At 46.9% G+C, this 26,941-nt stretch overlaps 1 protein-coding gene across 4 annotated transcripts in view; it reads right to left on the reverse strand.

Moving 5' to 3' along the window:
- The window catches only part of cntln (centlein, centrosomal protein), a 138,263-nt gene that overhangs the window by 44,802 nt on the left and 66,520 nt on the right, over positions 1 to 26,941 (reverse strand). For all 4 annotated transcript variants that reach the window (XM_036933761.1, XM_036933763.1, XM_036933764.1 and 1 more), the window contains 6 exons: positions 22,549 to 22,649; positions 17,450 to 17,541; positions 15,012 to 15,577; positions 10,675 to 10,717; positions 9,696 to 9,771; positions 9,118 to 9,371 (listed from right to left, as the gene is read on the reverse strand). In XM_036933761.1, the coding sequence (XP_036789656.1) occupies positions 9,118 to 9,371; positions 9,696 to 9,771; positions 10,675 to 10,717; positions 15,012 to 15,577; positions 17,450 to 17,541; positions 22,549 to 22,649 (1,132 nt within the window). The remainder of the gene's footprint in view (positions 1 to 9,117; positions 9,372 to 9,695; positions 9,772 to 10,674; positions 10,718 to 15,011; positions 15,578 to 17,449; positions 17,542 to 22,548; positions 22,650 to 26,941) is intronic.

Consider the following 26,941-nt stretch of genomic DNA (forward strand, 5'->3'; position numbering starts at 1 on the left):
ACACTACACTACAGTAGGCATGTACAGATGAAGCAGTGAAACAAGTGAACACAGGTTGAACCCGTTGGTGGATAAAAAAATCCCTCTCAATGGAGATTCATTGAACATGCTTTTAAAGGATTAGGTTTAATCTATGTCCAGGAAACCAGCCCCTTATGATGGACAAACTGAAAGTCCTTTTGAAAGTTACTGTATATTCTTCTACAGCGTAACTGAACAGTAACTGTGATTACATCCTGTTTCCAACTTAATGAAGACGAGGAGGACTCTGACGCGCGGCCAGCCGAAGGGCCCTAATTCTCTAACCCTGATTGGCAGGCGTAATAGAGCCATCCAGTAGAATCAGAGTGCACCCTGGGACGGAGGGAGTTGAGCTGGGTTTGGTTTAGAAGCGGAGCGAGCGAGCGAGCGAGAGAGAGTTAGTAAGAGCGAGGGAGGAATTGTAGGATAATACTGCTCGGTAATCATCTACCCTACTGTAGCAGCGTATCAGACATGGTAAACATTTGCTTTGGGGCTAAACGGTTTAAACCGCATGCATATTATCAACCTCAATGTATTCAATGCTTTTCTGTCGTCTAATTTATCATTTCCACAATAATATGATCTGGTATCATATCAAACATAATGCTCACTTTGTAGCGCAAATACGGAGAAGGTGATATGTGTGGTACACACACCCTCTCAACCCCCCCACACCATCCCAACCCCCCCACACCCTCCCAACCATCCTGGAAACCACAGTAGTCCCAGGGGTGGCCTCTCTGCTCTGCATACATGGAGGTTATTGATATCTGGTTGCCTGCTGACACCTCTTAGTAGAATCCCTCTTGTTTTAGGTTTCCTCCTCTGTGAAGGCTCACAGGCCATATCCCCACTGAGAGAGACAGAGAGAGGGGGGCTGCTTCTGCTGCTGGGTCGTGTGTGTGTGTGTATGGGTGTGTTAAGAGTGGCATTGATGACACTTCCCGTAAGACAGGCTTTGATTTCAGAGGGGCCATTTTCAGCCCTGGGTCTGGTGAGAGATGACACTGACACTGACTCTGATGCATGGTGGGACCATTAGGCTGCCCAGCTGAAGTCTCTCTCTCTCTATCTCTCACCCCCCTCTCTCTTTCTCGTTCTTCCTCTCTCCCCCACTCTCGCTCACTACTCTCCCTCTCTTGCGCTTTCTCCTCTCCCTCCCGTTCTGTCTATTTCTGTTCCTCTCTCTCTTTTCCCGCTCTCTCTCCCTCTACCACTCTTGCACTCTCTCCCCTCCTGCTATCTCCATTTCGGTTCCTCTCCCCCCCTCTCTCGCCTCTCTAGGGCAGTGGTCTCGCTGGTGCCATTCCAAGTGATACCGAATCATTAGCAGGATAAATAATGAGGCCGGTGGCTCCGAAAATAGCAAAGGAACCACATAGTCACAGACACACACAGTGGTACAGTACACATCCCTCATTTTGGCCTGGCTCAGTTCCTCAACCACAACAAGCGAACGCTAGCCTAACATGACCTAGACCCAGACATACGTACAACACCTTGAAAATGGACACGAGACAACACCAGTATCATCCTTCTAGAATAACAGCAGAGAAACATCAAGCCACGGCAGAGTGACGACACAATACTTATCCACTGTTCTAAATGAGAGATACTCATACTAACATCATAGAACTCAAGGACCAACAGCCACGACCTTCGATTCTAGACTTTAGATGAACCAGAGATTCCTGGAAAGACAACTGAAGGCAGCAGTGGACCCATCTTTATTATGTTGTACCTTTATAGTGTCCGTCACCAGGATTTAAGTGCCAGGCTCTGTCATGTGCCTGGGCATAAAAAGCCTAGACCCAGAAAAACCCCTCTTCTCCCTGTCAGCCGTGTCTGTTTTACCCCTCTAATCCTGTGGTAATCCCAGCCTCTTCCGGGCAGGATGGGAGCTGGGCCGATCCACACCTGGAGATTACGGGGTCGGGTTCGTTCAATTGTAGAACGAGGTAGAGGGGGAGGTTTCGGGAGGGGTGCGAGGTGCCCGATTCCAGACCCAAATTATCCCGTTCGGTTAATATGCGTGACCGACGTTTCTTTACAGCGGGAGGAACATTTTCAGAAATTACCGTAGGACATCTCACCTGTCACCCAGAGGAGGTTCCTCTAAGCTTCTGTCGCTTCCCTCGTTCCTCAAACGAGAGGAGAGGGAGAAGAAAAGAGTGTTAGAGGACAACGTCCCCCCCCCGTAGCCTAATTATCCTTCATTTTCCTAACAGACTCTCTCTTTCTCATGCCTTTCCTTCCCACCTTGTTGAATAGAAAGTACAAAGACAGAAGTCAGGGAACAGAGAGCACCATTAAGAGGGTCACGTTTTACAGACTGACGGCAATTATGGAGAGGGAACAGGGTGGAAATACCTCACAAAGCACTCTGCCGTGTGTGTGTGTGTGTGTGTGTGTGTGTGTCTGTGTGTGTGTCTCTCTCTCTGTGTGTGTATGTGTGTGTGTGTGTGTGTGTGTGTGTGTGTGTCTCTCTGTGTGTGTGTGTGTGTGTGTGTGTCTCTGTGTGTGTGTGTGTGTCTGTGAGTGTGTGTGTCTCTCTCTGTGTGTGTGTGTCTCTGACAGCTTTTGCAGTCTGGTTCCTGACAGAGAGGTCTGTGGGGATGAGGTGGCTGGCGTGGTGTGATTGACTGATGAAAGTGTCACTGTGCTGTAGAGACACATGTTCCACTTAGGCTGAAAGGGTACGCCACTTCTCTCGCTTTGTCTCTCTACCTCCCCCTCTCGCTCGCTACCTCTCCCCCTCTATCTCGCTCTCTCCCTCACAGACACAGACATCCTGATTCACATTTCAATAACACACAACTTGAAGTAACAGGATACTACAGGACACCACTAAGGAGCCAAACAAACGAGGTAGCTCTTCTTCTCGGTCTCTGACACTGTCATCATACCTTTTCACATGACAGCCCCCGAGGCGCCGGGCTAAGCCAATTAGAGCCAGAGTTTTGGACTCTGAGTCAGAGAGCTAGCAGGCAGGCAGGGGCCAGCCGGATACCAGCCAACAGCACAGGACCTTGTGCCCTTTATAGGAGGAATGATCCCTGTTTTCTAGCTGAGAGCTCAGAGTCTTGGACAACTTCTGCTGCAGTGGCATTAATACTGCAGGAGTAAAAGACAACTACTGCTGTTTCTTTCTGGTCAGCCCAAGCAGAGAAAAGTGTGTGTCTATCTCTGTTTCTAGGTGTTTGTGCATGTGTGTAAGAGTGTGTGTGTGTGCATTTGTATGTGTGTGTCATTAATGCCGCAGAGCCAGTGTCTTAGGTCTCCTCGGGGCCCTGGCTGTTCTATTCTACGATAGCTAGGTAGGGGCCGGAACCCGGAGGCCACTTCCAGAGCAGCGGGGCTCCTGCGCTCTTTGACCTGTGTGTATCACACACACTCCTAATCAGGCCTCCAGTGGGTTGGGGCTGGTCGGGGCTCTGCCTGCTCCTACCCAACAGGGGCCTCCTGCCAGTCCCACTAACTACCATACGGCCTGGTGTGTGTGTGTGAGAGAGAGAACGTGTGTGTATGTGTATGAGGCCGTGAGAGAGAGCGAAAGAGGAGGTCAGGTCATGGAAGAATTTGCCTGGCTACACAAACTCTACACCAAGGCGCGGATGTTAGTTTCTTCTCCGCAATGAGTCTGCATTTGAGTGCCTCCCCAATGATTTTTAGAACGGAAATACATTTTAAACTGTCTGATTGGTCCCAGAAACCAATGGGTTGGTCCAGAGCCAGAACACATGTGGGTAAAACACCGTTTTGAAAATTGGTCATTGGCTTTGACACTCTGAATGGTGAGATATGATCCAACAACCTTCATTTTGATGTCCCCATAAACAACATCAACGATGGCAGTCTCAGACAGAAGTACTGTACATAGTGTCGTGTCTTTGGCATCATTAAACTGAAGATGAATCTTTATCAAATGACTCTCTGTAATTATTATTACGCGATTAAACTGATTAATCATGTAACTGTAATTGACTAGGAAGTCGGGGCACCAAGGAAAATATTCAGATTACAAAGTTATAATTTTCCTAATATAACTTTCAGATATTTTCATATCTGATCAATAGTCTTCTGATTAATGAATTCTTCTTTACCTCACGTTAGTCTCATTCCAAACGTCGTAAATTGTTGGTTATCTGCACGAACCCAGTCTTCACTATGAGTCATCCATACATCAATTGTCTTTTTTATTTACTAACTAAGTAATTCACAGAAATGCATAAACAAGCAGTAGATAGTTACAGGGATATGATAACGGAGTTTCCCTAGTGGGATAAACCGGCATCGCGGCTTGGTGTACAAAAGGGAAGTGGGGTTCGACTGAGATAAGACAACACACAGTGTCACGGTTTTCTAGGTGTGAAGGAGAGTCGGACCAAAATGCGGCGTGTAGATCGCGATCCATGTTTATTTAAACTGAAGCAACACGAATCTAAATACAAACATTACAAAACAATAAACGTAACGAAAACCGACTGACTGGCGGCCCCTGGCTGACTGGCGGCCCCTGGCTGACTGGCGGCGCTGGCGGCCCCTGGCTGACGGGCGGCACTGGCGGCTCCTGGCAGACGGGCGGCACTGGCGGCGCTGGGCAGACGGGCGGCACTGGGCAGACGGGCGGCGCTGGGCAGACGGGCGGCACTGGGCAGACGGGCGGCACTGGGCAGACGGGCGGCACTGGCGGCGCTGGGCAGACGGGCGGCACTGGCGGCGCTGGGCAGACGGGTGGCTCAGGCGGCGCTGGAGAGGAAGGCTCTGGCAGCGCTGGAGAGGAGGGAGCCCCTGTAAGGATGGACCGGAGAGACAGCCTGGTACGGGGGGCGGATAGACCTGGCCGTGCAGGCGCACTGGAGCTCTCGAGCCTGCCCAACCTTACCCGGTTGAATGGTCCCGGTCGCCCTGCCAGTGCGGCGAGGTGGAATAGCCCGCACTGGGCTATGCAGGCGAACCGGGGACACCGTACGCAAGGTTGGTGCCATGTAAGCCGGCCCAAGGAGACGCAATGGAGACCAGATGGGTAGAGCCGGCTTCATGGCACTTGGCTCGATGCCCACTCTAGCCCGGCCGATACGCGGAGCTGGAATGTACCGCACCGGCCTGTGCACCCGCACTGGGGACACCGTGCGCTCCACCGCATAACACAGTGCCTGCCCGGTCTCTCTCGCCCCCGGTAAGCACAGGAAGTTGGCGCAGGTCTCCTACCTGGCTTCGCCACACTTCCTGTGTGCCCCCCCCCAATACATTTTTGGGGCTGACTCTCGGGCTTGCCAGCCGTGTTCCCTCATATCGCCGGCTCCTCTCTCCAGCTGCCTCTGCTCTCCTAGCTGCCTCCACCTGTTCCAATGGAAGGCGATCCTTTCCCGTCAGGATCTCCTCCCATGTGTAGCAACCCTTGCCGTCCAATACATCGTCCCAAGTCCATTCCTCTTTGCGACGCTGTTGCGGTTGCCCGTTACCACGCCGCTTGGTCCTGTTGTGGTGGGTGATTCTGTCACGGTTTTCCTAGGTGTGAAGGAGAGTCGGACCAAAATGCGGCGTGTAGATTGCGATCCATGTTTATTTAAACTGAAGCAACACGAATGTAAATACAAACACTACAAAACAATAAACGTAACGAAAACCGAAACAGCCGAATACTGGTGCATATAAACACAGACCAAGGACATCATGATACTAAGGACAATCACCCACAAAACCCAACACCAAACAGGCTACCTAAATATGGTTCCCAATCAGAGACAATGACGAACACCTGCCTCTGATTGAGAACCATATCAGGCCAAACATAGAACTAGACAAACTAGACATGTAACATAGAATGCCCACTCAGATCACACCCTGACCAACCAAAACATAGAAACATACAAAGCAAAACATGGTCAGGGTGTGACACACAGTTGATAATTATAACAATTTAAATGCTAATCCCTTACACATGAACGCTCACTCATTCAGGAACAATTGCAATCAATATATATATTTACGCTCAGTTGTTCTTGTTCTTATTCTGTCGGTATCGATAGTCTAAGAGTTTAACCACGTGGGATGGTTAAAAGATTCAACAGTCTGGTCTCAAACCATGGCCCTCTCGTTATCGAGGTAAGCTGGTCTGCAACCTTTGTCCTCAGTAATCAGTAGGGTATAGTAAAGTAGTCAGTACATTATAGTATAACATAGTAGTCAGTAGGGTATAGTATAATAATATAGTAGTCAGTATAGTACATTATAGTATAGAAGTCAATAGAGTATAATATAGTATAGCAGTCCGCAGGGTATCGTATAGTATAATATAGCAGTCAGTAGGGTATAGTATAGCAGTCCGTAGGATATATTATAGTAGTCAGTAGGGTATAGTATAGTATAGCAGTCTGTAAGGTATTGTATAGTATTCAGTAGGGTATATTAGTCAGTAGGTTATAGTAGTCAGTAGGGTATAGTATAATATAGCAGTCAGTAGGGTATAGTATAGTATATTATAGTATAGTAGTCAGTAGGTTATAGTATAGTAGTCAGCAGGGTATAGTATAGTAGTCAGCAGGGTATAGTATAGAATAGTAGTCAGTAGGATATAGTATAGTAGTCAGTAGGGTATAGTATAGTAGTCAGTAGGGTATAGTATAGTGGTCAGTAGGGTATAGAATAGTATAGTAGTCAGTAGCGTATAATATAATAGTCAGTGGGGTATAGTAGTTAATAAGGTATAGTATAGTAGTCAGTAGGGTATAGTATAGTAGTCAGCAGGGTATAGTATAGAATAGTAGTCAGTAGGATATAGTATAGTAGTCAGTAGGGTATAATATAGTAGTCAGTAGGGTATAGTATAGTAGTCAGTAGGGTATAGTATAGTAGTCAGTAGGGTATAGTATAGTAGTCAGTAGGGTATAGTATAGTGGTCAGTAGGGTATAGAATAGTATAGTAGTCAGTAGCGTATAATATAATAGTCAGTGGGGTATAGTAGTTAGTAGGGTATAATATAGTAGTCAGTAGGGTATAGTATAGTGGTCAGTAGGGTATAGAATAGTGGTCAGTAGGGTATAGAATAGTATAGTAGTCAGTAGCGTATAATATAATAGTCAGTGGGGTATAGTAGTTAGTAGGGTATAATATAGTAGTCAGTAGGGTATAGTATAGTGGTCAGTAGGGTATAGAATAGTGGTCAGTAGGGTATAGTATAGTATAGTAGTCAGTAGGGTATAGTATAGTAGTCAGTAGGGTATAGTATAGTGGTCAGTAGGGTATAGAATAGTATAGTAGTCAGTAGCGTATAATATAATAGTCAGTGGGGTATAGTATAATATAGCAGTCAGTAGGGTATAGTATAGTAGTCAGTAGGGTATAATATAGCAGTCAGTAGGGTATAGTATAGTATATTATAGTATAGTAGTCAGTAGGTTATAGTATAGTAGTCAGCAGGGTATAGTATAGTAGTCAGCAGGGTATAGTATAGAATAGTAGTCAGTAGGATATAGTATAGTAGTCAGTAGGGTATAGTATAGTAGTCAGTAGGGTATAGTATAGTGGTCAGTAGGGTATAATATAGTAGTCAGTAGGGTATAGTATAGTGGTCAGTAGGGTATAGTATAGTGGTCAGTAGGGTATAGTATAGTGGTCAGTAGGGTATAGAATAGTATAGTAGTCAGTAGCGTATAATATAATAGTCAGTGGGGTATAGTAGTTAATAAGGTATAGTATAGTAGTCAGTAGGGTATAGTATAGTAGTCAGTAGGATATAGTATAGTAGTCAGTAGGGTATAGTATAGTAGTCAGTAGGGTATAGTATAGTATAGTAGTCAGTAGGATATAGTATAGTAGTCAGTAGGGTATAGTATAGTATAGTAGTCAGTAGGATATAGTATAGTAGTCAGTAGGGTATAGTATAGTAGTCAGTAGGGTATAGTATAGTAGTCAGTAGGGTATAGTATAGTAGTCAGTAGGGTATAGTATAGTGGTCAGTAGGGTATAGAATAGTATAGTAGTCAGTAGCGTATAATATAATAGTCAGTGGGGTATAGTATAGTAGTCAGTAGGGTATAGTATAGTAGTCAGTAGGGTATAGTATAGTGGTCAGTAGGGTATAATATAGTAGTCAGTAGGGTATAGTATAGTAGTCAGTAGGATATAGTATAGTAGTCAGTAGGGAATAGTATAGTAGTCAGTAGGGTATAGTATAGTGGTCAGTAGGGTATAATATAGTAGTCAGTAGGGTATAGTATAGTGGTCAGTAGGGTATAGAATAGTATAGTAGTCAGTAGCGTATAATATAATAGTCAGTGGGGTATAGTATAATATAGCAGTCAGTAGGGTATAGTATAGTAGTCAGTAGGGTATAGTATAGTAGTCAGTAGGGTATAGTATAGTGGTCAGTAGGGTATAGAATAGTATAGTAGTCAGTAGGGTATAGTATAGTAGTCAGTAGGGTATAGTATAGTAGTCAGTAGGGTATAGTATAGTGGTCAGTAGGGTATAGAATAGTATAGTAGTCAGTAGCGTATAATATAATAGTCAGTGGGGTATAGTAGTTAATAAGGTATAGTATAGTAGTCAGTAGGGTATAGTATAGTAGTCAGTAGGGTATAGTATAGTAGTCAGTAGGGTATAGTATAGTATAGTAGTCAGTAGGGTATAGTATAGTAGTCAGTAGGGTATAGTATAGTAGTCAGTAGGGTATAGTATAGTAGTCAGTAGGGTATAGTATAGTAGTCAGTAGGGTATAGTATAGTAGTCAGTAGGGTATAGTATAGCATTGCAGGAGACTGCAGCAGTGTGTTCAGTGCTCTGTGGCTCTTCCTCTGCTCCTCTGTGGTGCTGACCTCCTCAGGCGAGGGCAGGCCTGTCAGACACACACTTATTAAGCATGATAAGGGCAAAGGAGCTGCTCCCACTGCAGCCAGGGATAGGGCCCCCAGAAACACACCGAAAGACAAAAGAAAAGACAGGAAGAAACAAAAGAGGAAAGAAAAAGAACAACTTCCTCGTTCCCAGTTACTGTACCAACCCCCCTGCTTATCTTTCCCTACCCCTCCTTCTCTTCTGTTTGTTCCACTTTCTCTGTGCCTGTCCTCCCCTCTTCTGGTCTGTGGTACCTGTGATAACTGCTTGCTGACGTTCAGTCTCTGGGCGAGCTGCGACGTGATCTTCTCGTTGGCGTCTCGCAGCTCCTGGGAGGAGCGCTGGGCATCACATCGGACGGTCTGTAGAACGGCGAGATGGCGCTGGAGCGCCAGAACGCGCCCGCGCAGTGAGGCGGGGGCACAGCAGCCGCACCTTTGGGCCTTCCTCCTCTTTCTCTCACTTCGTCTCTTCCCTCCTTCCTCCCCCGGCTCCCTCTGTTTATATCCTAACAAGAGGAGAACACAGTGCGTTCCTCAGAGTGTTCATGTACAGGAGAGCGGTGAACACACTTACAATCCCCATTTAGATTTCTGCTGCTGAGAGTTATCAAACGTGTGTGTGTGTGTGTGTGTGTATGGGATATTCTATCATCAGACTGACTAAGCCATTCCATATAACCGATACAACAGTGTAGAGAACAGAATCTTGTTTTGTATCAGGTGTTGCTTCCGATAGTGTGTGTGTTTTGGTGTGTGTCCCCCCCCCCCCCTAAATAGTTGATAAAGTTTTGTGAAAATCTGAGTGAAACATGAAAACGTGTTGTTGCTACCTTGGTTCGGAACATCGGGCTGTGTTCTGGAGAATTCTTCCGCTGGCTGTTCTGAGGCGGCTGCGTACCTGTGTGACTGGAAAAGACAAACCAAAATGTTTTGAAACTCTTTTAAACCCTGCCGTTTAATGCAGCACAACAGGTTGACGTCCGCGTCGTGTCACACAGGAATCACAGCATGTGGCATTTAACGCGATGTGACAAATCACACCGAGCCGTAATGCGGCCCAACGTGTTTAATACAACACACGTCGACTCGAACGCAACTCTATACCGCCGCAACTCTCTTGACAGGTGCCTTTTGAAACACCCACGCGCTCCCTCACCCCCTTGCCCCACGGTGTGTGTGAGTGTGTGACACCGCCTGAGAGCGTTTGTAGTCACATCAAAGCCCTCCCCCCCGGAGCACCGGTACGGTTTAATCACGAGCTGGTTTGATCACATGGAGCCTTCCGGAAGCCCTTTGATTTGTGACACAGCGCGCGTAGCTCCACTGTCATGGTGATGAGGCTGGGCGGAGCTGATGGGCAGGGCGGGCGGAGGGGCATGTGGAGTGGCTGACGGAGGGATCTGATTTGACAGATAGAAGAGCCTACAGAACATCCCTTTGGTGAATAGCTACCAGGTATTACAGTGAAGGAGTTGACAATGGACAAAAACAAGCACAGAAAAACCTGGACTATTGATTTCATTGGGTGGAGGAGGAAGGAAGAACAGAGGAGGCAGAGCCTAAAGCCAGGTAGAGCACAGAGTAGCAACTGCACTGTGTAATATAGGCTACACATGGCTAGGCCAAACCCAGGCAACATCCTGACTGACTCACCGATTACAAATAAACACTCCAGTAATGAAATCAACAATTCAATTAACAATTCAATGAACTACTTCAATTCCACATTATGCGTAAAGACTTGTTAGTCGATTGAATGGAGGTTATAGCGAATGGAAGAATAGATAAGACTTCTCCAAATGGACCCACCTTGATTGGGTGACTGTCCAGGCTGTCAGAGTACTCCTCTCCACTGTCACGAGAGAGAAAGACAGAGAGAGAGAGAGAGAGAGAGAGAGAGAGAGAGAGCGAGAGAGACAGAGCGAGAGAGAGCGACAGAGAGAGAGAGAGAGAGAGAGAGAAAGAGAGAGAGAGAAAGAGAGAGACAGAGAGGGGTGGGAAAAAGAGAGATAATGTGAATATGTATTAGCACAGTAATATTTCAAATTTGCATGTATGGAAGTTCAATTTATATATCCAATGTATATAACAATTTATATATCCAATGTTCCATTTACCATCAAGCAGAGTATTGTTTTCTCCATCTCATTCCATGTGCAATTTCATTCCTGAATTTATTTCCCGAATTCCTGGAAATGACCTGAATGAATTCCACCTCATCAGTTGTGCTACGGTGTGTATCAACATGTATGCAGACTGCTGTGGCCTTCATTAGTGCGATCTGTGTGACAGACGTGTGTGAGTGGCATGGCTGAGCACCGACGAGACGAGCCCATCTGATGGACAGACGTGCGGTAAGGGTTTCGGAGACACGCACACCTCCACTCCCTACCCACCCACCTCCCCCGTTATCGACAGTGACCTTTGACGTGGAAGTCGGTGACATTTACGCTGTGGGTTTTATTAACGTGGGGCGGTGAGAGCAGCAGAGGTAAAGACCTCCACATCACCATCAGCCTTCCCACATGACAGACCCGAGGCCCCAGGGCTGGGGGGCGCAGGCTGGGGGTGGAGGCTAGAGCTGGGGTCTGGGGCTGGAGGGAGAAAAGACTGGACCCAGCCACTAAGGCCCAAGACTGGCCCACTGACAGACTGTGCTGAGCACTGAACATTCCAGCATACCACACACCTGCACCAGAGAGGCATTTAGCCTACAATACCATACCCAAGTAATAGTTTGAATACTGTATGTAATCAATGCAACAGGAAGGAGAATAAATAACTACTTCAATACAAATCAACCATGTGGATACAAGTCAAGACCTCACTATAACAGTATGCTGGATGTATTGGATAGACTGGATTTGCATGATATGCTGTTGTAATTGACAGGTACTTCAGATAGCCTGTCTTTACCTTCAATTCTCGGGCTGACTCTCTTCTCTGTATATATAAATGATGTCGCTCTTGCTGCTGGTGATTCTCTGATCCACCTCTATGCAGACGACACCATTCTGTATACTTCTGGACCTTCTTTGGACACTGTCTTAACTAACCTCCAAACGAGCTTCAATGCCATACAACACGGCTTCCGTGGCCTCCAACTGCTCTTAAATGCAAGTAAAACTAAATGCATGCCCTTCAACCGATCACTGCCTGCACCTGCCTGCCTGTCCAGCATCACTACTCTGGACGGTTCTGACAAATACCCAGGTGTCTGGTTAGACTGTAAACGTTCCTTCCAGACTCACATTAAACATCTCCAATCCAAAATTAAATCTAGAATCGGCTTTCTATTTCGCAACAAAACATCCTTCACTCATACTGCCAAACATACCCTCGTAAAACTGACCATCCTACCGATCCTCGACTTCGGCGATGTCATTTACAAAATAGCCTCCAACACTCTACTCAACAAATTGGATGTAGTCTATCACAGTGCCATCCTTTTATTCACCAAAGCCCCATATACTTCCCACCACTGCAAACTGTATGCTCTCGTTGGCTGGCCCTCGCTTCATACTCGTCGCCAAACCCACTGGCTCCAGGTCTTTGCGAGGTGAAGCCCTGCCTTATCTCAGCTCACTGGTCACCATAGCAGCATCCACCCATAGCACCAGGTCCAGCAGGGGTATATCTCACTGGTCACCCCCAAAGCCAATTCCTCCTTTGGCCGCCTTTCCTTCCAGTTCTCTGCTGCCAATGACTGGAACGAACTGCAAAAATCACTGAAGCTGGTAGACTCATATCTCCCTCATTATCTTTAAGCACCAGTTGTCAGAGCAACTCACAGATCACTGCACCTGTACATAGCCCATCTGTAAATAGCCCATCCAACTACCTCATCCCCATACTGTATTTATTTATTGATCTTGCTCTTTTGCACCCCAGCATCTCTACTTGCACATTCATCTTCTGCACATCTATCACTACAGTGTTTAATTGCTATATTGTAATTATTTTGCCACCATGGCCCATTTATTGCCTTACCTCCCTTATCTTACCTCATTTGCACACACTTTTTCTACTGTATTATTGACTGTATGTTTGTTTATTCCATGTGTAACTCTGTGTTGTTGTATGTGTCGAACTGCTTTGCTTTATCTTGGCCAGGTCACAGTTGCAAATGAGAACTTGTTCTCAACTAGCCTACCTGGTTAAATAAAGGTGAAATAAAAAAATCAAAAATAAAAACCTGCCTGCTCACTGCCTTTGGGCTGAAGCACACACTCAGCCAGGGCGGGGGTGATCACCTTATCAGGGAGTGAGCTGTATCACTGTATCTTATACCCTGTGGCAGGGCACTTCTACTATTCCATCAGTCTCAGATGTGCTGAGTGGACAGGACAGTGTGCTGGTCGTGTCATGGCTGCCTATGCTTCGGGAGACAGGCTGTGTGTGTGTGCGGGTGTACTCTATATTGTATACCAGATACCTCCTGCTAGCCCCTACAGTACTCTCCCGGAGGCCCCTGCCTCAGCCCTGCTCTGCTCTCCAAACAAACTGCTGATGTGGTCAAAATTCAAAATGTCCGCCAGCCTTAAGGTACTTCTTCCTGAAACTTTCTAACCACAAGTCGAGCCAGAGGCAGTGAGAAGAACAGTCAGAAACCAAGACGGAGGAAGGCGCTTGTCAGTCACTTCTTTAACGAGTCTGATATCTTAATTTTGTTGGTATTTAACTAATTCTCTGCAGGATGAAAAGCCACATTTTCCCAAGCACCTATAGGCATAATAATATTGAGACATGAGAGACACAGAAGGCTTTAACAGCACTGCACCTCAACTGACAGGTAACTTAACTAAGACATCTGTATTTAAGTCCCTCTTTTAGGTTAAGACTGTATCTTACGGCTGCTTAATAGACACATTAGGGACAAGGGAGAAACATGCCATAGTTTTATACAGCCACTGTTAGGTTTCAACTTCCCCATGTGAGTAACCAAGGTTTCAGTGAGATGAATTAGTCATGGGAGAGGCGAGGTATGTGCGTGTGTGTGTGTGTGTGTGTGAAGTGAAGCTAGGCTACTGCTGGAGGGGGGGGAGAGAGTCTGTGAGAAATGAACATCAGCCAGCGGTGCGGGTAGCCGGTGTTTGAAATCAAATCATCCCAACCATCACTCAATAAACATTAGCTCAGTGGCTTTTTAGCATAAAACATACATGAAATAATTACTGTAGATGGTTCTTCATTTGGAGAGTGTTAAACAGCTTGTAGACATCTGGTAGCGAGCCGAGGAGGGTCATTCAAAATTTATCTAACTAAATTAAGGCGAGGAGAGGAATAAGAGGGGGGTTCGTGTGGGGAGCAAAAAACGTCTGTGCACATCCTAAATCGACATGTCACAAGATAACGGAACTGACTGGGGTTGGGGTGGTGGGGGGGAACCTGTGCCTGGGAATGTCTTAGGTTGCTGTCAGGAGAGGGGTGAATATGCAAAGGACCAGAAAATTAAATCAAGCTGCCAAACTGTCAATTCTCAGGCCTCATGACTGCATCACTGGAAGATATCAAGTGTCGGGCCCTTATCACATCAAGTGTCGGGCCCTTATCATATCAAGTGTCGGGCCCTTATCATATCAAGTGTCGGGCCCTTATCATATCAAGTGTCGGGCCCTTATCATATCAAGTGTCGGGCCCTTATCATATCAAGTGTCGAGCCCTTATCATATCAAGTGTCGGCCCCTTATCATATCAAGTGTCGGGCTCTTATCATATCAGGTGTCAGGCTCTTATCATATCAAGTGTCGGGCCCTTATCATATCAGGTGTCAGGCTCTTATCATATCAAGTGTCGGGCTCTTATCATATCAGGTGTCAGGCTCTTATCATATCAGGTGTCAGGCTTTCTTGGCACCAGTTCAACTCTGTGTGCAGAGGTGGCTAATTTTGCATGCAAATTTCAGTCAATAAGCTCCGAGCAAGACGTCCCAGGATATTTCAAAGGATCTGACAGTCGTTTTCTTTTTTTCCTCCCTCTCCCTCCATCGGCTCTTGAATACCAACTAGACAGGCGCTGAAAATTCAATCACGCATTTGCTTACGCTTTGCATATGCACGGTGTCCCCTCGATGCCGCTAAGCCCCCCCACCCTAGAAAATAATGAGGGGGAGAGAGAGAGAGAGAGAGAGAAAGTGTGTGTCGTACCTGTCCGCGCTTATGTCCTCCCAGTCGTCCCTAGCAGGGCTGCCGCCTCCTCCTCCGATGGCTTGATTGGGGCCAACCGCTCGGTGGCGGTGCAGCCGTGCCGGGCCTCTGGGCCGCATGCCTGTTTTGAATTTGACCTTGTTGTTTGCTAATGCCCCTCCACTTATTCCTCCTCCTGCTGTGGCTGTTGCGGCCAGCCCTGTTAGCATGTTAGCCTTGGGTCCTCTCTGCCTCCTGTTGAAGTCCCGGGCCGCCCTCAGGATGCCCAGCTCCTGCCTGAGCCGGAGCAGCTGCTGCCGGGTGCGTCCGGCTTCCTTCCTGGCCCCCTCCAGCTGGGTCTCCAGGGCCAGGGCCTCGGTGCGGTGTCTCTCCCCCTGGGCGAGTGCCTGGGCATGGGCCGCCTCGTCGCGAACAGCCCCCTGGGTGCGGAGGCGGGCCAGGGAGCCCTGGAGGTGCTCCTTGTCCTGGGTTAGAGCTGTGTTGGCCTCCTGGAGGTGCTGGTTGTCCTCCCTCAGCCTCTCGGTCTCCTGCTCCATGGACACCGTCCTCCTCTCCAACTGTTCTATCTATATGGTGATCATTGAGTGTTCATTAGGACCAGAACTAACCTCCCAGTCAGACCTTCTATTCACTGTAAATTAGCTACAAACAAGCTACGAACAAGAAAGATCCTGTCAACTTTGAACTGCGAAAACAGCGTAGTGTCAGTGTTTCTCTCTACTCTGACCTGTGTTTGCAGTAACTGTGCAGGCCAGGGTAGTAGAGGGTTGAAACAAACCATTTGGCCATTAACATAGCGGCAGGTAGCCTAGTGGTTAAGAGCTTTGGGCCAGTAACCAAAAGGTCGCTGGGTCGAATTCTCGAGCCGACTAGCTGAAAAATCTGTCGACGTGCCCTTGCGCAAGGCACTGAACCCAAATTGCTCTGGATAAGAGCATCTGCTAAATTACTGAAATGTAAACACTCCCATTCTGACTGAGACCCACCCTCCTAGAGAGGCTACAGACATCTGACTGCTAGCCGCCCCTCCTCCTAGAGGCTACAGACATCTGACTGCTAGCCCCCCCCCTCCTCCTAGAGGCTACAGACATCTGACTGCTAGCCGCCCCTCCTCCTAGAGGCTACAGAAATCTGACTGCTAGCCCCCTCTCCTCCTAGAGAGGCTACAGACATCTGACTGCTAGCCCCCCACTCCTCCTAGAGAGGCTACAGACATCTAACTGCTAGCCCCCCCCTCCTCCTAGAGAGGCTACAGACATCTGACTGCTAGCCCCCCCCCTCTCCTCCTAGAGAGGCTACAGACATCTAACTGCTAGCCCCCCCACTCCTCCTAGAGAGGCTACAGACATCTGACTGCTAGCTGCCCCTCCTCCTAGAGAGGCTACAGACATCTGACTGCTAGTCCCCCCTCCTCCTAGAGAGTCTACAGACATCTGACTGCTAGTCCCCCGACCAGTCACCTATCACTAAACACTGAAAACAGGACAACCCCTTTGTCTCTTTGGTGGAAACGGTTAAACAGAACAGTGGATACAAGCTGGGTGTAGCTATACCCCCAGGCAATCTCTCTCTTTTATTGGGCACGGCTCTGCCCTCTGCTTAAGCAGCACGGTGCCATTCAAACAAAATTAGGGCGGCTTTCCGGTCCGCCTGATTATCGCCTTACGGTGAGACATGTCAAATTTACCGCACACACACATACAGTGCATGCTCCTCACCGGGCCTCCCCAAAACGTCTTTCCATTACCCACCATGCCTGGAAACATAAATGAGTGCTGCTCTTCTCCTCCCCCCCTCCTTCCTCCTTCCTCCCCCTCCTCTCCCGACCCCTGTTGGTTATTATACTAACATGGTACTGTCACTCTGTAATAGATGCCATGACAGTCTCCATTAAACCGCCTGCCATATGGCATTTGTTGGCGCTAGACGCCATGGCATCATCTGCTAGAAATGATTCCGGAACAATTTAATTCCCCGTTAAAATAGTTCCCTGTGTCCCTCTCAATCCTCTTCAACATACCACTGCATGACTGTTATGGGCGTACGAGCACGCTTTTACATCCCCTGTTAACATCCCCCGAACGGCACTTCACCAACATCATTGTGGAGGATTATCACAATCACGGTGAGTGATGGGGCCTGGGAAGAAGTCATTTAAAAAACATAATTTGTGGTTGTTTTGTAGTTCTCAGAGGAAAGCCTTTACAACAACTAGCAGACATTGAATACTCTTCAAATATGTTTTTCTAATTGTTATTTTGACCGGAAAAATGCCTGCTCAACGACAAAACCTCCACCTAAAACTTCCAAGAGCCGAGACAGTGTATTTCTCCCCACTTCAGTGTTACAGAAATAACTTAAGTAGGTATTGTGGTGAGGAAGACTTTTGTCTCGCCGGGTTTCTTTTATTGGCGGTGACAAAGAGCACTTTACTGTACCTTCTTCAGCGACTGCTCCACTCTCTCGGCAGAGGGCTTTTTGGGAGTGCTGTTCTTGACCTCCGGATCAGCGGCCACTTTGTGAAGAAGCTCTGCCAACGAGGACAAAGCATGTTATTGTGACACGAAGACAAGACAAGTGTCTGCTTCCTTTCAGCCAGCCACATAGGTAGATGAAAAAGGAGGGGAAAAAAAGAGATTATTAAATCAATTTTAATTAATTATGTCTAATTGATTTCTTTTCACGCCGTAAGCCTATTCTTGTAGGCTACTTGTTCTTTTCTGAAAATAGTGTCAGAAAAGAACACATGACTTGCCAGTGTCTGACTGTCAACCTTTGAATCCTCCGTGTTCAAGTTCAAGACAAGAGAGCTCTAAATTATATCACTTTGGCAATTATTCAGAAATCTAAAACCATTATAAAATGCCAACGCAAAGAGCAATTGAAGACAGTGATTTGTCATATTCGGGGATTAGAATCAATAAATCTACCCTAGAATATCCATTTCCATTCTAAAACCCTAGGACATAGTCTTTATCAAGAACCACTAATAATACTTTATCTAAGCATCCAACTAGGATGTTCAATCAAAAGCAGACATTGGTGAAAACACAACCCCCCCACCCCTGGAGATCTTAAACAAACGTGGAGAAATGTTCAACTCCCCTGTGAACACACAAACCCTGGCTGCCCTGCTTGCTTTGTAGCCCACCATGCATCCACACCCAGTAGAATAACGCCTCTCCAACCAATAAAATCGGCCTTTATTGGGAGCAGTTCAACAAGTCATTATTATGTTTCTAACATTCACCGGTGAAGAAGACGAAGAACAAGTATGTGAGTAGATTCCCCTGCTGCTACAAGCGAGAAAAAATACATTTAAAAATCACAAACGGAATAGGAGTTTGTCTGTTTTGTGTAGGAACTACCCTCTTTTTTGACCCCAAAAATTTAAATAAAAAGGTTGAGGCAAAATAATAACGAAGACAAAACTTTTGCGCCTCCCTTCACTCCTTCTTGTTAAACTTTCATGGAGGTACAAAGAAACTCATTTGTCAGATAAGGTTGAAAATGTTAAATATTCAGGCACTCGACTTTTCAGGTCAGTTGACCTTTTGTCGTGAGATGCAGGAGAAAGAGGCGAGAGAGCGAGAGGGAGAGAGCGAGAGGGAGAGAGCGAGAGAACGGGAAAGAAAGAGGTGGATCCACTCTTCTCCTTTGCTCCTCCCGCCATTCTCCTTTGCTCCTCCCGCCATTCTCCTTTGCTCCTCCCGCCATTCTCCTTTGCATGGCCAAGGAAAGGAAAGGGAAGTTTGTTACTTCAAATCAGCCGTCTCTTTCGTCTCCGCCGACTTGTCACATCCAATCAGACCAGAGCCCAAATAAGCGAGGGCTGCCGCGCAGCGCTGTGTACATAACCAGATAGGGAGACAATTATCCCGCTCGCGCCCGGGCTGGGGGGTGGCTGGGGAGTTGGCACCTCGGCACTAGTACCTTGATATGGAGGGAGTCAGGTGCTCTCTAGTCACTTTTCTTTGGAGGAGGTCCCAATGGTACAGTATTCATTAAAGTCTAACGGCTCAAATGTCTTCTCAACCCCATCACCTCCTCCTCCGCGCCTCCGTCTCCCGCCCCTTACGGGCCGAGCCACAAAGGTCTCCGCCACGGAGCGCTGTCTTTCATCTGTTTGCTTTCGTTAGCGGGATTGTGATGGCGTTGGGTTGGATTGTGATGGGGTTGGGTTGGATTGTGATGGGGTTGGGTTGGGTTGTGATGGGGTTGGGTTGGATTGTGATGGGGTTGGGTTGGATTGTGATGGGGTTGGATTGGATTGTGATGGGGTTGGGTTGGATTATGATGGGGTTGGGTTGGATTGTGATGGGGTTGGGTTGGATTGTGATGGCGTTGGGTTGGATTGTGATGGGGTTGGGTTGGATTGTGATGGGGTTGGGTTGGATTATGATGGGGTTGGGTTGGATTGTGATGGGGTTGGGTTGGATTGTGATGGGGTTGGGTTGGGTTGTGATGGGGTTGGGTTGGGTTGTGATGGGGTTGGGTTGGGTTGGGTTGGATTGTGATGGGGTTGGGTTGGATTGTGATGGGGTTGGGTTGGATTGTGATGGGGTTGGGTTGGGTTGTGATGGGGTTGGATTGTGATGGGGTTGGATTGTGATGGGGTTGGGTTGGATTGTGATGGGGTTGGATTGGATTGTGATGGGGTTGGATTATGATGGGGTTGGGTTGGATTGTGATGGGGTTGGGTTGGATTGTGATGGGGTTGGGTTGGATTGTGATGGGGTTGGGGTTGGGTTGGATTGTGATGGGGTTGGGTTGGATTATGATGGGGTTGGGTTGGATTGTGATGGGGTTGGGTTGGATTGTGATGGGGTTGGGTTGGATTGTGATGGGGTTGGGTTGGGTTGTGATGGGGTTGGATTGTGATGGGGTTGGGTTGGATTGTGATGGGGTTGGGTTGGATTGTGATGGGGTTGGGGTTGGGTTGGATTGTGATGGGGTTGGGTTGGATTATGATGGGGTTGGGTTGGATTGTGATGGGGTTGGGTTGGATTGTGATGGGGTTGGGTTGGATTGTGATGGGGTTGGGTTGGGTTGTGATGGGGTTGGATTGTGATGGGGTTGGGTTGGATTGTGATGGGGTTGGGTTGGGTTGTGATGGGGTTGGGTTGGGTTGTGATGGGGTTGGATTGTGATGGGGTTGGGTTGGATTGTGATGGGGTTGGGTTGGGTTGTGATGGGGTTGGGTTGGATTGTGATGGGGTTGGGTTGGATTGTGATGGGGTTGGATTGTGATGGGGTTGGGTTGGATTGTGATGGGGTTGGGTTGGGTTGTGATGGGGTTGGGTTGGGTTGTGATGGGGTTGGGTTGGATTGTGATGGGGTTGGGGTTGGGTTGGGTTGGATTGTGATGGGGTTGGGTTGAGTTGGATTGTGATGGGGTTGGGTTGGATTGTGATGGGGTTGGGTTGGATTGTGATGGGGTTGGGTTGGGTTGGGTTGTGATGGGGTTGGATTGTGATGGGGTTGGGTTGGATTGTGATGGGGTTGGGTTGGGTTGTGATGGGGTTGGGTTGGATTGTGATGGGGTTGGGTTGGATTGTGATGGGGTTGGATTGTGATGGGGTTGGGTTGGATTGTGATGGGGTTGGGTTGGGTTGTGATGGGGTTGGGTTGGGTTGTGATGGGGTTGGGTTGGATTGTGATGGGGTTGGGGTTGGGTTGGGTTGGATTGTGATGGGGTTGGGTTGAGTTGGATTGTGATGGGGTTGGGTTGGATTGTGATGGGGTTGGGTTGGATTGTGATGGGGTTGGGTTGGGTTGGGTTGTGATGGGGTTGGATTGTGATGGGGTTGGGTTGGGTTGCTGCTTGAACCTTTCTCTCCTTTTGATTGGGTCAGAGGGGTTCCGCAAGAGTCAATTCCGGGGCAGCTTGTAAACGTGTTCTATGGATCTCTGGGTTTGTGTTGCCAGGGCCTGACTTGAGCTGCTACAGTGTTGGTTTATGATGAGCTGGCCTCAGAGTTAGCAATTTCCATTTACATCTTGTATGTCAATCAATTACATAATCACTTTAGTCACAATCAATCCTTGGGATTAATTTAAAAGGGCCAAACTGTGATATTTCTAGACAGTTTTTAAAATTGGGATTGGGCCTTTACGTTATTATAAAGTGAAAGGCAGTAGTATAAATCAGAAACATTCTGTGGCTGTAGCCGTGCTTTCAGTCAGGTGGTGCCGGGTAGAGATTATAGGTCTCAAATTTGGTTGATTGGGTGACAGACAGGATACAATGTTAAACCATTACTTTCAAAGCCAGTCTCTCTCAGCTTTTCTGATTATGCCATTGATTGTCAATGGGATCCGCCATCTTAATTAGTGGCATCCTTTGTAGCCCTGGTTTTGCATTTGGCCGACAGACACCGTCATTAATCATCAGGTAAATTAAAGTGATGGAGAACAGATTGGTTATTGAACTCGTTAATTAAAAAGGGCCACTGTAGTTATTCAGTATTTGACAAAGCAATGCAGATTGGAGTCCCAAATGGCACATTTTTCCCTATATAGTGCACTACTTTTGACCAGCACATATGACTATGATAAAAGGTAGTGCACTATGTAGGGAATAGGGTGCCATTTGGGACACAGACAAATTGATGCACGTTCTACAATTAGGAGGGGAGGAATGCACTATGCAAAGAAGATGCCTTCTTTTTGATATCCCAGTCAATTTAGAACAGGTTGATCAGGCTTTAATTGAATTGTCCTGTTAATTCCACTGAAAATGTGGTGTTCAACCCCCACAAAAAAAGTAGCTGAGGAGGTACAACATTACAAGCATGTCAGAACACTGCCGTTTAACAGATGTTCGACCTACGTATGTTAAACCAACATGTGTGCCGTTATTCAGTGTTTTTCTGGGGGGGGACCTTACACCCCCCCCTTCTGGGAAAAAATGAACATTGTTTTTACAGCTTTTTCTTTTGTTGTTCCATGTACATTCTACACACATTCTACATATGTTTTTTTTTTTTTTTTACAGTAGTTACATAGCAAGAGTAAAGTAATTTGATATTTCGATATACATGACATATAGAGAGATAGTACTTATACATTATAAATTGTGTTTTCATTCAAAACTATTATTAGAACATGAGCTTTTAAACGCACCCCTCATTCAGTGTTTCCTCTTTGACTTGTTTAGCCTAAAGACACTAGCCAGGGGTGTTGCTTGATACCTACAGTACGCTTGATCATGAAAACCAATGGAGGACACATTCTTTCAGACAAGGAAAATGGGGCAAAACAGCTTGATGGGGTTCTGATCTGTCAGTCAGCCTCTAAACGAGAGTGTGGACCATAGAGTTGGATAGAGGGCACACTTGACACAAAGCCTTTTTTAGCATGGACAGCACAATTGAATGCATTCATAATTTCACTGGGTGTGACTTCTAATATTATAACGAGGGTCACACAATTCCACCCAGGTCACCAAGATGGATCAGCCAATGGATTATAATCCCGAGCAAACATTGGGTGGGCTTTCTTTCCAACTCTATGGTGTGGAAGTGAAAAGGCTCACCTGGTTGTTTGTTCTGAAGACACAGCCTCAGCTCCTGTACAGTGGCCCGGTCCATAGCAGTCTGGACACGCAACACATCCAGCTCCTCCTCTAGGTTAGTCCTACCACCACACACATCCAAAAAACAACACTTAAAACACAACGTTTTTCTTCAAGACTTTAGTGACAGGAAGGGCAGTTTCTGTGTCAGACTAGCCCTCCTCTTCTCTCAACACACCTGGACCCAAGGAAAGGGAACATCTTGTTACATTCCTGTAAATGACACTTCTAATTCCACATTACAACCATTGACTGTACGTGACGACTCCATTTTACTTTTAACCTGACAAGCGTGGCATCAAATCCTCCTCTACGATACCGAGATGATTAATATGAAGAGGAAGACTAGCTAATTAAGGCTGGATTTAATTCATGTGGAAATCAAAGTGACAAGAAACATGAAACCCAGGTAAGGAGGTACAATGTGTGTGTGTGTGTGTGACGTGTGTATGAGCCCAATTAACTCTCTGCGATTAGCTTGATTCCCACTAAAGGCTAATTAAGAGGAAAGGAGCCATGCGCGAGACTCTTGCACTTTCAAGTTATTATTAGGACCCAAAAAGAAGTCTGCGGAGGACACGGGTATAGGTCCCGCTGAGACCGTCGCACCTGAAAACACACACCTCGTTCCCCGCCCCTTCCCTCCACAGCCCCAAGCATCCGGGGAGATGGCGAAGCCAGAGAGAGAAGCACTGTCTGTGTGAACTACTGTTACTGTTCCAGTGGCATCACTCAACCTGATTTTCTTTTCTTGACTGACTGGTGGCTATTATAATACAGGTTCAACTAGGAGCATGGAACAGTCCAGTAATGAAACCTTACACACCTCCAGACCAGCGCCATATGAGTGCTAGTGAGGTCGTGTCAGCTTGGACCCTGGTTCTGTTAGTAAACACACATGGTGACGGCCTTCTAGTGTTCTGTTCTGTACTGTTCCGTCCATTCCGCTCTGTTCCGTTCTTCCTCCAATGATGTCTTCACTTACATAAACATGGACTGCTGAATGTTCTTACCGGTCGTTGGCAGTAAAATGTGAGTAGTTCTGGGTTAGGGGGCAGGGTAGTTAGCAGGCTTGAGGTGAGTGAAATGGCTCAGGGTTCACCACAGTAATACGGTGCGACTCAAGGCCTAGCTTCAAGTTGTATTAGTCGTATGTACAGGACACACATGGTACACACTGTCTAACTAAATACTTGCAGGTTCCTTCTGGACAATAAGATATAATAACAGATGAATGGGCTAACGTACCCACAGTGTAAATAAGTCCACTATTGACCCTCTCTGGGGGGTGAGACAGAGAGAAGGCAGATGGAGACGTGTCGCTGCTTCACTATAGATCTTCCTCTGTAAATGAGCTGCAGTCGATGCAGGTTCCAGCTCCCAGCACTGCCCCAGGAATACTATTATGTATCCATACGGCCCGTTAATGGGACAAATTAACTCAACTCTGCCTCGTGTGGAACGGCCCAATTCCTTCTAATGTTTCTCCTTTATGCCTTGTCCGATGCCGGGACGTATCGACGTGACACCTAAGTTCATATTGAAGACACTCTGTTTTGTTGAAGGATGAACATGTTTCTCTCAGTGATGCCGGATTAGATTCCAGACGGGGTTTTGTTTTGTGTCCGGGGACCTTCTGGTTGCCCACCATGACACCCTAGTAAAGAACCAGTATATATAGGAGACATATTAAACATATCTAATACATGAATGCAGTCAGAGTGTGGCCCAATACGCCACACACAAGCAAGCAAACAGAGACACATTCCATTGAAGGCGGCTACCGGTAGATGACTGTCCGTAGGTCCTAAGAAGACATCATAGGTGACAGTACTACGAGGCATTCTAAGCAAACCTTGTCTTATTCCTCAACCCAACTAGATCACCTTCTACTGCATATGCTCTCCCTCTCAACCAAACATTTACCTCACATCTCCAGCGTGGTGAGCTGTGGCGTTAGGCCTCTGGGCTGCGGTGTGAACACAGCTTTATTAGCCCTCAATCCAGCAGCCAGTACTGGAGGTCTCTTCAGACCCAACAGTTGTTCAATTAAAATACAGACCCAAGGCCCGATGCAAATTCCTGTTTTTTTTTGTCAACTGCATATAATTGTTTTATGAGAGGTTGCTAACTCCCAACTCCCTCCCGTTCGGTTCGCCCCCTTCTCCGTTTCCCTCTCCCTCTCGCTTCATAGGCTCGTGTGATTCCTTAGTGTGAATGCATCAATTTGAATAACAGATGTTTATTTGCAGTCTATTTGGTTCCCTGGGGGGAAGGGGGAGCGTGGCCCTCTCTAGAGGGTTGAGAGGCTGGTTGGATGTTAGATATCTCTTCGAATAAATACATAAGGAAGAGGGGATAACACCAGGGTTGCCTGAGGAGTGTCTGTATCTATCAGCCCGCCACACACAGGAGAACGGCTCAGAGTAAAATGAGTAGAAACAACAGCTAACCCCCCTGTTGTTCTGAGATCAGATACATAATGTACTACTCTTAGCCATAGAACAGTGGTGGGGAAAATCATGCCACTAAAATCTACAGAAGTCAATATTTCGCGGTGCTTGAATAAACGCATTCAAGGTGCATTTCCTATAGCAGTAATTCATTGCTCCTCTCTACATTACAATATCCTCTTCTGGGCTTCACCACTGATATTTTCACCGTCCACAATAGCACCCTATTCCCTATATAGGGAACTACTTTTGGCCGTGTGAATAGGATGCCATTTCAGATACAGCCATTGACTTCTGTTTCCTGGTCAAACAGGCATGCGTAAGGACACACTTGATCCACTACAGTGGCCCTCCAGAACACTACTGATAGGTAGACTTTAATAATCCAAAAACAGATGCTTTCCTGTCCAACCCTTGACAGCGTCATAGAACAATGTTTGTGGTCAATCACACATCCTGTTCTCTCTTTTTCCCCTTTCTCTTCTGTTCAAATAAAGCCAGCAAATCCGTCTTCAATTCCCTCATAACGCCTCGCCTGAGGTAGAATACAAACTCAGCAGGCTTGAAAGCGGGGAAAAAACGCTTTTACCTCCGCTAGCATCAAAATGAAAGAAAACAGACGGAACAGATGCATTCGGCTTGGTAATGACGGCTCTGTGTTGTACGTCTCTGTTACGCTGTTTGTTAAAACCCTTCTCTCCTGGAATACTGTAGTAGCATCGGAGCCAGCCGAGCCCTGAGCCATCTATTCCAAGTCATTTGATCTTTTCTCTACCTGTGTTCCTCTAGAGTAGACTAACAGAGCTTAGAGCACACACCGCCAGCTCCGACCCACCGGGGATCACAGAGCAGTACATCATCTTTTGACCGCTGTGCTTTTCACGCGCCAGGCCTTCCCTCCATCTCACTCTCTCCCATTTCATGCTTGGCACATAAAAACATAGAACAGAGAAAGAGTGAGTGAGAAAGAGAGAGGGGGTAAAACAAAACTTTCTATGACTAGAGAGGAGAGCATGTCAGTACCCCCTGAAGAAGAGGTGAGGAAAGACATCATTTTGAGTCAGAGGGGAATTCCCCTCTCTCTGCAGCTTTAAGCCCAGAAAGGTAAGAGTCTGTCTGTGTGTCCATACCAAATTACACCCTATTCCCTATTAAGTGCACTACGTTTGACCAGGGCCCATAGGACTCTGGTCAAATGTAGTGCACTATATAAGGAATAGGATGCCATTTGGGACACAGCCTGTGTCTAGTACGGACGGGGAGGGAGGACGGATAAGCCTCCGCTGTCAGCAGTAAAGTGTTGTAGTTCATACAGCTCTCTGTTCTCGTGGCCACAGGCCATAATGCAACAACAACAGTGAAGCAGTGAGTCACTGAGCGGAGCCGGAGCGCGCCTCTCCCTCCTCAGCCACGGGGCATTGATACGGGAGGTAAATAGGCCTCCATGTTCAGGCATTACTGGGGTGGACTAGTGAAAACGGTTAAGGAGGTCCATTGTGCCCGCCGCATTAAAATACCAGATTTGAGATTTCAGACCCTAAGAACAGTATTTTTGTTAAGTACGATCTCATCTGATGATGGCATCTGTCAATATTGACATTACAACATACAAATACCACAAAAAGTAGCCTGAACCCTGCTGTGTTTATACTACTGTTCAGTGTGTAGCGTTATGACATCTGTTGGCATGTCGTAAAGTGACATAACACACAGTATCTGACTAAACAGGTAGATATCACTGTAGAGATATACTTTCTCAGCTTGGTCCTGTGAAATGCTTATTATCTATATGTTGACGTTTCACAGCACAGCGTTAGTTCCCATGCCTTCTGAGCGTGGGCTGGCCGCGGTGCAATCCAGAGAGCAGGCAGGCTAGGGCTTGCCTCATAATTACCCAGTAA

Source organism: Oncorhynchus mykiss, chromosome 10, assembly GCF_013265735.2.
Source record: "Oncorhynchus mykiss isolate Arlee chromosome 10, USDA_OmykA_1.1, whole genome shotgun sequence".
NCBI classification, from domain to species: Eukaryota; Metazoa; Chordata; class Actinopteri; order Salmoniformes; family Salmonidae; genus Oncorhynchus; species Oncorhynchus mykiss.